Source organism: Boleophthalmus pectinirostris, unplaced genomic scaffold (assembly GCF_026225935.1).
Source record: "Boleophthalmus pectinirostris isolate CB_2022bp ecotype Guang Dong unplaced genomic scaffold, ASM2622593v1 HiC_scaffold_12, whole genome shotgun sequence".
Classification (NCBI taxonomy): Eukaryota; Metazoa; Chordata; class Actinopteri; order Gobiiformes; family Gobiidae; genus Boleophthalmus; species Boleophthalmus pectinirostris.
The window spans coordinates 22,784,589-22,796,248 of NW_026571018.1; the positions used below are offsets into that span (position 1 = coordinate 22,784,589).

Genomic DNA, 11,660 nt, shown 5'->3' on the forward strand with positions numbered 1-11,660 from the left:
AGCCAAGAATATTCAACTGATGGATCTCTTTAATGCATTTTGCAATTTTGAGTTTTCTATGTTGTAGTTGTCAAGGTGAAAAATGACTTGGAAGTGAATAAAGTGATTGCTTGGTCAGTACTTGCGTTTTCTGGCCATCATTTGAAATATGCTTTGAAATTCAGTGCAGTCGGCCAAGCTTGGGAGAGGAGACTTTCTCTCCAAACGGGATGTGGCAGATTTAGTTCAGTCACAGACAGTGTTTCTCAGGGTGTGTGGTTTTGTGCCAAAGATCAACACAAGTGGGTTAAATGTTCTTTACTACAAGGCATGCCACTGTTCACAATTCAAGCATTTCACAGCCCTGTGCTTTGTCATTCCTATGGCCGTATGGCAATAAAATAAAATCTACATTATTTTTTGGCACACTAAATAATCACGATTTTAATTGATTTTAATCTATTTTTATTGATTTTAATCAAAGTCAGAGCAGGGAATACTCTTTACATTGTCATTCATATCATATACTATTATTTAAGACACTGTAAACTGCCTTCAGTTACATTTCTATAGATATCTAATTGTACTTGCACATTTACCCTTCTTTGCCAGTAAGAAAGTCAGGAGTAAACTTGTTTCATAATAATAATAATAATCAATTTCACGATTTTGCAACAAAAAGTTTTGTTGCATTGATTTGTTGCAAGATTAAATTGACTAAAAATTTAGTCTTTCGTTGATTTAGGTTGGCTGGCAATTGAAGAACCTGGTGAACATGTTACGTGGGGATCCAGCCGGAGTTACCCTCACACTAAAGAAACGCCCTCAGAGCACACTCACATCAACACCTGCTCTGCTGAAAAACATGAGATGGAAACCACTGGCACTGCAAGTAAGACCAATGTTGACAGTGTACACTGTTTAGTCATTAGATGTGTTTTTGCAGATGTGTAATCCCGCAGTCAACCAGGTATGATCCATAGCAAAAGAAAAATTTAATTCTGTCAACTGGAGTGAAGACGTCACGCTGCTCATCCAAGCAGCTTCTTCCTTTCTGGTCAGTTTGGACTGGACACTAGTGTGAGAAATGAATTTTTCTTTTGTGATGTAGATATATATAATTGTCAGTTCCCCATCACTATATATATTTAAAACTATAAATATATAACTACATTTCTGTACTAGTATATGTTTTTTAAATGAATTTTAAATGAGTTACTTTTGGTTGTTGATCTAATCCCCTGTCTAGCACTAGTTCGAGTACTCATTTGACATTTACACAGAGAATGGCATTTGTTGTCCTACTTCGGCTGTACCAAATCACGTTATGAAAGTAAGCAGGATGTGTATTAAAGTGGATGGCTTTTCAATGAGTCCTAGGCCAAATAGAAAATGTCCTCTTTCCTCAAGGCCCAGTACATAGACTCCTCCCCCATTCATCTTCTTCTGTGAGCTATCTTTACAGCTGACATTTTAGGGACAGAAAAGACATAGTCATGTAGAAAGAGATGTGTTGAAGCCATGCTGAAATTATGATATTAGTATTATTGAATTGTCAATCTGACTGTAACCCTGACACTCACAATAGCAACAATACAACCCTAGTATTATTCTAGTTATGCAACACATTTGCATAGTTTGATCAAATTTGCATTCTTTTGATGGATGATTTTGAAATCTTTTATTAGAGCTCCAAAATTTAGCCTGTACTGTTGCACCACTTCGGCCCTTGACTACCACTGCCATCCTTCCAATTCTTTGTATATTACAATTACAAACATATAGGGCTGCATGCATCAATCAGCTTGAAATTGCAATATCACTTGCCGCAACTGTTAAAAAGCAAAGGCTGCAATTATTTTGATATCTGTTTTTCTTTATAGTAAAATCTTGTTGTGGCTGGTGTTTGGACATCTGCAAATATGTTTTAGATTTTATGAGATTCTTAAGTTAGTTTATCAGTTTAGATTTCAGTTTTCTCCAAAATGTTTATTCTTTTGGAGTTCTTACAATGTGCACTCTGAGCAGAAACCTTTTTGAAACATACATCACAAATGTAATTGCAATCCTAAAAGTAATACTTGTCAATTTTTAAAAATTTTTCCCAAGATTGTGCAGCCCTCGTAAACGACCACCAGACAACGTTTGCCCTGCATCAAGACAAATGCTCACGTTTAGTGAATATGAATGACTATATAGGCTGAGGATATTTCCCTTGACCTGAAATGAATGTCAGACCAAAGTGCAGTGCGACCTGTGTCTGTGTGCACCAGTTGAAAGTAGAGCATCCTACACTGTACTCATTTCACGCCTGAGATGCCACACAGCCGCGCTTTTAGTCCACCAACTGCTCCTTGTTTGACTGACTGGGTGAAATCCTCCATCGTGTCCATCTTTCTAACACTTTTCTCTTCCTCTCCTGCCTCATCTGTCTGCTCCCTCGCTTCCTAACACCTAAACGAAGCCCTTCTTTCCTCAGAGCCCAGGCAGCAGTGTGGTTACGCCCACCAGCACTTTGAGCACATCGTCCAGAAGGGGAAGCTGCGCCCTTCAAGACCTCTACATCCCGCCTCCGCCGAGCGAGCCTTACACGCCCAGGTGAACAAGCTAACTTCTATCTGTAATAAAATAAATCACCAGAGGGATCTGGTGAACATTTACCAAGTCTCCTTTAGTTAACTACTTTAGTTGTTAATTTTAGCGATTACTCATCATGGCCTCACACATGCCAAGAATATTTTTAGATCTTTTTCACTTAGATCGAGTTGTTCTTGGAAAGTTTGAGTAAAGCCAAAAGCTATTTTGCTAATCATTTTACATTGCATTTAATGATACTACAGTATGGGAGATATTGTTGTCATGGGTCATTGTCTAGAGTAAAGTGTTAATTGCTATAATTTATCAAAGAACAATGTTTTGTCTGGATTAAAATTGAAGCTTACATATTGAGACAGAGAAACAGAGAAATAACGAGAAATCATAGACACCATCTAACATTCATGGGTGATCTCATTAAGTTATAAAGTAGCACATCTTCAAACCACCTGCAAAAGGAAGGATGTTTTGTTTCTCATCAAAGAGACTCCTTTCTTCCTAACTGTGCAAATATAAGGACATTTTGAGGTTCAGTAATTTAATTAGGCAATGTTCGGCAATCTTGTCTGTTCATTTGACTTGGGATTTCTGTAATGCCAGGGAGGACAAGGGGAACTTGTCTGGAGAGGACACGCAGTCGGACAGTAACGTGGCGAAAGGCTCTGAGTCGCCAAACACATACCTGGACCAGGAGTGTCGGCAGCGCTTTCCTCTGGTGGAGGAGGACGCCATTTTGTACTGCTATGAGTACGACCAGAACCAGGGCTCTGTGTGCAGGGCCAGCACACCCACTTATGGTAACACTCCTGAAACTTGGACATCTTGAGACAGTTTTGGAAACAGTTTGAGGTTTTTAATGGACACTTTTTGGTCCCCAGGCAGGCTGAGGCCCATCTCCATGCCTCTAGATTATAACTGGGTCGGGGATGGCGAGGACCTGGCCAAGCTGAAGAGAGAGAGCCGCAGAGGTGAGTGGGAGGAAAGAACAGGAGAAGGGGAGGGACTGAGGCGCGAGTGGGTGGATATCCCATAATATCCTCAGCTTTTCAGATCTGCAAGCCTCAAGTCGACGCATGAGCTGGCCTGTCAGAGCTCATAACACGCTGCACATCAGTACCACATCCATACGTTCATCTTGTATGACTGTACCTTCCTTCTTTATCGCCCTCTTCCTCCATCTTTTTGGATATAAAAAGTGCGCGGTTGCTCTGGCAACAGCAGACAGAGTTGATATTTTCCTGAGGTTTTCACATTGTGTTTGTGGCTGCACAGTTAGGTGTCAAATGGAGTGGGCAGACTCTGGATTGCTTTATTTCAGTCTCCCAAGAAAAGACTAGAGTGATTTGTTTGCTTCCACTTTGGATGACGGAGATATGTTGTTTCTTTGAGCTTTTTGAAAATGTTGATGTTTTATACACACCTACATAAAGCACTGTACAGTTTCCAATCTGGCAGCATAATTGTTTTGTGATATTTGGAGTTGTTTTAAAAATCTCCCATTTTACATAAGTCATGTCAGTAGCTGATAAATGAGGTACAGGTTATCTCTTTTTATCTTGGCACCGTTTACAGTGGCGGATTTCCTTGTCTGGAAGAGAGATTTGATTCTCAGTGCTCATGTGTGAAAAATTAAGATTTCAGCAAATTTGCTGAATTATTAAATCACAATCGTAAGATGTTCTCCCCAGATTGATGCAACCCTACAATATGAGCTACAAAAACCCATCTGTCACTATTTGTCTCTGATTCACCACTGTCCAGGAGCATTCCCATTTTAGATACCTGAGACAACATGTTTGTAAAGGTCTAAATTTCAGGTACAATAAGATATTTTTATTAAAAACAATATTTTCTTGTTTACAGAGGACTTTCTAAATAAATGCTGCCTTTGCAATTTGATAGCTTTTTAAATTTTAGTTTATTGTGCAAACCTTTCATATTGTTGAAATAAAAACAAAATCTAATAGAAAGGTGTTTGTTATACAGTGCATTGTAGTCGTGCTGTGTATGTGAAGAGATAGAAAGATACTTTATTATCCTGAAGGAAATTTATATTTCAGGCAGCATACAGTACATAATACAATACGTAATATAATACACAACATCAGTTTCTATAAATTTATCAAATTATAGAGAAGAGTTGAATAGCCATATGGTGTGTGGTATAAACGACTTCCAGAGTCTGTCCATGCTCTCCTGAATGTGTATGTGCGCAAGTCACTACACATTTAATTCTGAGCACAGTCACTCAGGTGGAGAATGGTTTGACAATATAGTGAGGTATTCATGTTGCTTTTTCCAATGACAGAGAACTCCCTGCTGCATTTCGCCAGTGAAGACAAAGGCCCCGGGGAGGAGTTCCTGTTGAGTCGCAGTTTGAGTCAGAACCGGAGGAAAGTGGAGAGAGGGAGCAGCCCCACTCAGTACACTCTAGTGCCCACCCTGGAAGTGTCGCGATCCACCTCCAGCTCAGACTCCGCCTCCCTATACCACGTCAGTACCTAATCAGTAATAATAATATAATGCATAACACTTGTATAGTGTTTTTCTTGAAACTCAAACACGCTTCACACAGTTCAAGACAGACAAGAGAGTATCACTGATTTAGTGTAGTGCATATTATTATTGTATTATCAGTGTGTGAGAATATAATGCATAAGTTATTTATATGAGACAAAATAAACTAAATCAACTAATTTGACCTTTTAACCATATTATAATGGTTTGGCCTCATCATTAGCTTACTAAGAGTTGTATTTTTTGTTTTCAGCTAACCCCTATCCTTGCCTACTATTTTTGGTAATATAGTTAAGGTTAAAAATGCCACATAGCCATTTTTGAAAACATTTAAATGAAAAAGTGTTGCTTGACATAATGAGAGACCACTATGAAGAGGCAGGGTCTCTCAGTTCTGCAGTTTAAAACAGCCGATGGATTATTTGCTCAATTACAGTTTACAATGCATAAAATGTAAAATAATAATCTATAAAGTACCAGAAAAAGCAATAATTTGAATAACTGTAATTTGTTTTATATTGACAAAAATGTTGGCACAAATGCATTGATAGAAAATTACTGATGTTTATAAATAAGGAATAAAAAATTTTTTTTCACTAGTCTATTATCGTCTGCAGATTTCCTAGTCTAGTGTACTGAAAATGTTTATTTAACACAAAATATATCTGTAGCATTATGGTAGCAACATGATTTCATACATTATGCAGTTATTGTACAATCCAATGTTATTCCCCCCTGCAGGTGTTTGATCGCTCCTCGCTGTTGTCTCGGTCAAAGAAGAAGAGTAAAGGTGAGTGCGCAGGTCGGAGCTCTTATGGTAATGTTCAGAAGCAGCTGTTGAATATGTTTAACGTGTGTATTATGCGTGCAGGGGGGAGTCCTATGCCCTCTGTCAGTAAACGTCGCATCTCCTGTCGGGATCTAGGACAAGGTGACTGTGAGGGCTGGCTCTGGAAGAAGAAGGACGCCAAAACCTACTTTTCACAGAAATGGAAGAAATACTGGTTCATTCTGAAAGGCACTTGTCTGTACTGGTACATGAATGAAGAGGTAATAACAAACACTTTTTACTTTGAGTGTAGCATAATGAAATAAACTAATGACTAAATATTTTATAGGATGAGAAAGCTGAGGGTTTTGTTAGCCTCCCTGAATTCAAGATAGAAAGGGCAACTGAATGCAGAAGAAAGTTGTGAGTACTGTTTGAAATAGAAAATTATATTTATATTTTCTCAAAGTAAAAAAATATTTGGTACTTCATATATATTTTTATTTATCTTGGCATGATTTAGTTCTCAAAGCAAAAACCTTAAAAATTATTTCAACAAGGCCAAGATTTGATTAGATTTTTGAAGTTGTTTATTCTTAACTAACTTTGTTATGATTTTGACCATATTTAAATTTAACTGCAGCTACCTAATGCAATCAGAATTCATTATTATCAAAGGCTTAATTGGCTTAATTGGCTATTGTTCTTTGTCACATTCTTCTTATTTTTTTCATGGTAGGAAATCACATTTTCCACCCCTGAATATGAATGAAAAGTTTGGGTATGGGATTGGCCTTGACTGTGTGTTTGTAAAACATCTAGTCCTGGTTTTTGGTCGAAATGAGCTCAGATTTCGTGTGTCACATCTAGACACATAGTTTCTCAAAAAAATATATGTTTTTTGTGAATACTCCTTACTGTCTGCCCATAGCATGCCTGCAAAAAACACCTTAATTTCCTGTTTCTTTGATGACTTCTTTGAGAGCTTAAATTCAAATCACACTTGTGGGATCCCGACATAAATCTAACAAATTATGAAGCCTAATAAAACTGAACACTATAGCCCCTCTGCTATAGAAATGAAACATCAACATATAAGATTTGTACCAAATTTGGGAATTAAATTCTATGCATGACTACAAGCAAAAAATTATATTACAGTAATGAGGCATTTTTCATGGTTGACCAGCAGGGGTGCAAAGAGTCCTCAAAAATTTTTTTTTAAATCTTACATGCGCATGCTTAGTCCAATTGTGCTGAAATTTGAATCATTAATGTGTGATCTCGGCCTGAATATAATATACTACAAAGCATATGACAACTGTGCACTATAGCGCCCCCTACCATAGACATGAAATGCCTACATTAACGGAGTTGCACCAAATTTGGGAATTAAATTTTATGAATGACTAGAAGCAAAAAAATATATATATTACTTTACTAATATATATTAGTATGTAATATTATCATTATTATTGGCCAGCAGGGGTGCATAGACTCATTTAAAGATTTAAACATTTAAAAGTGCACTGTGTAATTTTTCTGATGGAGGATCTGTGGGCCTAGGCAGCTGTCAGGAACGGATAGTAGCATGCCAGGGTAGTTGCATGGGAGGGGCGTGTGAACATGGGTGAGGGCCATCATCAAAACTTATGTCCTCTTAAGTATATGCTTCAACTTTCTAAAACAATGGATTGCCAGTATTTTCTGGTGTATTATAATCATACCCAGCAAATGATTAAATTCAGTTGAGTCACTTCCCTGTAACTGCAATATGAATCCATAAATGTGCACATCAATTCTGTAATTTCCACGTAGTGACATTTTGCTTGCCACCTGATTCTTTTGAGTGGTTAAATGTGTGATGATTTGCCAGTTAATCCTAAACACCATATTTCTGAGCATTCATGTGTAAATGTGCACCATATGTCCCTATTCTTTTGCTTATACCCGCTGTAATGTAACCCTAGCTCTCCTTTTCAGCGCTTTCAAGGCTTGCCATCCGAAGATAAAGACTTTCTATTTTGCAGCGGATGATGTAGATGACATGTCTCGGTGAGTTAATGAGGTTTTCACATACCCAGTTACCTCTTACTCACAAATCCCTTTCATATGTCACATTTCTACCCCATGCTGGCTGTAAATTGAGTCTGGCTATTGGGCTGCCCACTCTACCTTTAAACAGCTTTGTGAGGTGTCAAATGCAGGTTGTTTTAAGCAGAGTGCGTCACGATGTGCTCTCTCCCTCAGGTGGCTCAGCAGGCTCAGTATGGCAGTAGCAGGATACTCGCAGGAGCAGGAGAAAAATCGTCAGGACCAAGGTGAGGTGACTCATATCTTTTTATGCTTATTGGTGGTCTGTCATAGGGCACAAGTTGCATGACGCAACACTTCTGCTGATGAGTAACACAAAGAGTTTTGGGGCGCATAATGGATCAATAAGTTTCACAGTTTTGCCTGGTATTAACTTCAAGGCTCAGTGCCCAGTATTCAATCTCGTGTCTGAAGTTTTCTTTTTATGGGCACCATTTTGAATCCTCTTGACCATCAAAAAAATATATATATATACTTTTGAAAATAGACTTGGCTCTTTTTTCTTCTTTTTATTTTAATGGATATTTGTAACTATGCTTAGTCGTTTCTTCAGTTCTTTCATGTACAGTACTCTTCCACGGTACGCATCTTCTCAGATTCAGCAGTTTCCACAACTTGCATTATTTCACATTGTCACATTGTGTTTTCTTCTTTTTGACCCTAAATGGTGTATTCTAAAATATTTTAAGCAGTTGAAAGCCTCTCTACAGTGTGCAAGTAAAACTAGAGCCGATTGCACCTCTCTTTTCTGGAGCAAACTTGTGTAATTTTACACCTTTCCTCTCTTGTACCAATTCTCTTCCTCTCTACACAACGCTACCATTCGGCACATCACTTTGTCAGCTTCTTTTTTTAATTTTCAGATGTTGCTTCCCCCAGGAGGAAGTTCAGATAAAATGTTGTTTTTTAAAAGCCTACGTAGAGGATATTAAGTGTTGTTGAATGGTGGGTGGTTAGATCACATCGTCAGTGCGTTTTAACACCTTGTGGAAGAGCTGCATTATACATTTTTTTCTCCTTCGCACCTTGCCTCAGCTGAAGTGACTTCACTGGCTCCTCTGTAATGTGGAAGCTATAACTTCTGTAAAAGCCATCCAGAAATGTATTATACATATACATTAACCATTTATACAGATCTTGAATATCTACTTCTGATGTACCTCCAGACATAGATGGAAAGAGTTGAAAAATTATTACATAAATAAACAAAGTAATGGTGAAGGAATACATTCTAAATACAGTTGTCCCATTCTGCTTATGTGTGCTTGACAGATTACTGGAGTGAGAGCGACCATGATGACGTAGACTTGCCTCCGATGCCCAAACAGGACAGTCCGCCTCCACCTTACGACACTTTTCCCAGAGCCGCTTCAGTGAGTTAAGCTTTGCTGTTCATGGGTTTTACAATAATAATAATAATAATAATTCCTTTCTGCTTTGTAAGAGTGAGGATCTTTCCCAATTCAGAACATATAATAGTTACATTTGTTAATTTTGTTATTGTTAAAACAACAGAAGACCAATACTATATCAGTTACTTCAAATCTGGAAGGATAGACATAGTATGATTTAACATTTTAAAAAGAACACTGAGTCGGACAGTTACAGTCCTGTTCTGTGCTGTACATACATTTACCATCTGTCTCCTCAGGTGAGCCCGTACCTGGAGCCAAAGCGCGGACATCTCTCCTCTTCAGACACGTTCCAGTCTCGCTCATCTCATGAAGACTATCATTCAGAGTCTCAAGATGGGGGCAACAGTGGCTACTCCCCTGGGCAGAAGAGCGGCGCAGGGCACAGAAACTCCTGGCAGGACCCCTCTGGGAGCTCCTCCAGGATCCAGTACCTCCAGACATTCCCAACAGAAGAGTCCATGATGTCTGAGGACCGGGACCAGCTGTCAGAGTACCGCAGTCGCTCCACGCTGCCCAACCAGAGGAGCCTCCTGCAGGAACAGTACAGGGCACTGCCTCTGCCCCTCAGGACCAGCATCGACTCGGACATGGGGGGCAAACCTCGCAGCTTCACATTGCCCCGGGACAGTGGCCTGCATGCTATTTTGGCTGCTGCTGCTGCCAGCGCATCTGAACAGACCGAAACACATAACTACCAGCTGGAGCGTCCCCGGGAAATAGGTAATCAGACAAAATATGAATATAAAATAAAATATCTCAACAAAGTAGGATTGACACAACCTTAAAATCTCTGTTTGTTTAAGACTGAATGTGTGTCGTTATGGCCACTTATGCTGTAATGTTTATTGTTTATTGTTACATTTTATGTTCAGATGCAATACAAACAACTTTACTCGATTATTTTCCTCACATCAGTGGGGTTGTAGATCCTTGTGATTGGTAGAGCATTGAACCGGGTACCCTTCCTGACACCGTTAAGTGGATTTATTAAGAGGAAGCTGCTAATAGGCAGCCCTGGCCAAATGTCACACGATTAATACAACCGTTACCACATTATTAGATTGGATTTGTGGTCTGCCCATTTGCTGTTCCCTTGAGACCCTCGGGGCAGTTGTCTAAGTGAGATAAAATTTAGTGTGTGATTTGATACTGATATATCTTGGCAGTTCATCCTTTTCCTTCACACTAGCTCTCTTCTGTCTCTCCCTCTCCCTCCATTCTTTCTCCCTCCCTCCCTCCCTCTCCTCTCTCTTTCTTCTCTCTCTCTATCTCCCTCCATTCTTTCTCTCTCCCTCTACCTCTCCCTCTTTCTTCTCTCTCTCCCTCTCTCTGTGGACCTATTGAGATGTTATTGTGCCTCATGGCTGTGTTTGGATACTTAAGCAAGAAGAAGTCTTTTCATCTCATGTTAATGTTGATTCTTGCTCACTGTAAAGAATTTGGCCCACGGCTCCCTTTCTTCTTGTCCTTTCCTTCTTTAATGTTAGTGTTTTCTTGAGTTTCTTGGGAAAACTGAGAGGAACTTAAAGCACAGACAATAAAAAGCAGGGTTCAGTTTTATACTAAAACCTTGAATCTTCAAACCTATCACAGAGCCATTCAGAATGCTAAAATAATGATTCCAAATATAGTGTAGTTTGTACAAGTAACCATCAGAGGGCAGCAAAGGTAAACTGCTGGTAGACTGCTTGCGGTCTTTGCTGTACTTCTCTGTATTTGCTGTAGACAGAATCAGTACATGTTTGGTTTGGCAAGAGGTCCACAAAATCACATGTATTCTGTACTTTTGTACTGCAGAAAAAGTATTTTGTTATTCAATTATTGTAAATATTGCCCTAGAAGTTGAAGCTGCTTTCCAGTCCAGTCATCCAGTCTTCACTGGTTAGACCTGAGTTATATACACAAGCTACATATGTTTTATAGAAATATTCTAAGTTGATTTGACTTTTTAGACTTCTTGAGGGTAACGTTTACGCACAGTTATGCTATTTATTGGGTTAAAATAATTTACATCACTTTTAGTGTTGGTTCCTCTGTTCCTATAGGGCGTCCTCGTGAGAGCAGGTTGCAGTCAGACTCTTTGGGGGACCTGTACCGCGCTCTGGAACAGTCGGGCCTGTCCACTTCAGCAGAACACAGATCGGCCGGGCGACTGGAGTACAAACGCTCGTTTGTACGTAGGGTCAACGACCCACTTCTCAATGACAAACTGCACCGTTTACGGGTCCTCCACAGTGCACTCAAGGTACATGAAGTAGTTTTACGTTATGTGTCTTTAATATTTATCTGCT

General features: G+C 39.2%; 1 protein-coding gene across 2 annotated transcripts in view; it reads left to right on the plus strand.

The window, feature by feature from the left end:
* LOC110168151 (connector enhancer of kinase suppressor of ras 2-like) overlaps positions 1-11,660 on the plus strand; it is a 32,312-nt gene that overhangs the window by 19,317 nt on the left and 1,335 nt on the right. For both annotated transcript variants that reach the window (XM_055148394.1, XM_055148395.1), the window contains exons 10-22: positions 725-871; positions 2,459-2,577; positions 3,175-3,371; positions 3,453-3,542; positions 4,883-5,067; positions 5,833-5,881; positions 5,963-6,141; positions 6,210-6,283; positions 7,844-7,915; positions 8,111-8,181; positions 9,227-9,327; positions 9,606-10,089; positions 11,415-11,614. In XM_055148394.1, coding sequence (XP_055004369.1) covers positions 725-871; positions 2,459-2,577; positions 3,175-3,371; positions 3,453-3,542; positions 4,883-5,067; positions 5,833-5,881; positions 5,963-6,141; positions 6,210-6,283; positions 7,844-7,915; positions 8,111-8,181; positions 9,227-9,327; positions 9,606-10,089; positions 11,415-11,614 — 1,968 coding nt within the window. The remainder of the gene's footprint in view (positions 1-724; positions 872-2,458; positions 2,578-3,174; positions 3,372-3,452; positions 3,543-4,882; positions 5,068-5,832; positions 5,882-5,962; positions 6,142-6,209; positions 6,284-7,843; positions 7,916-8,110; positions 8,182-9,226; positions 9,328-9,605; positions 10,090-11,414; positions 11,615-11,660) is intronic.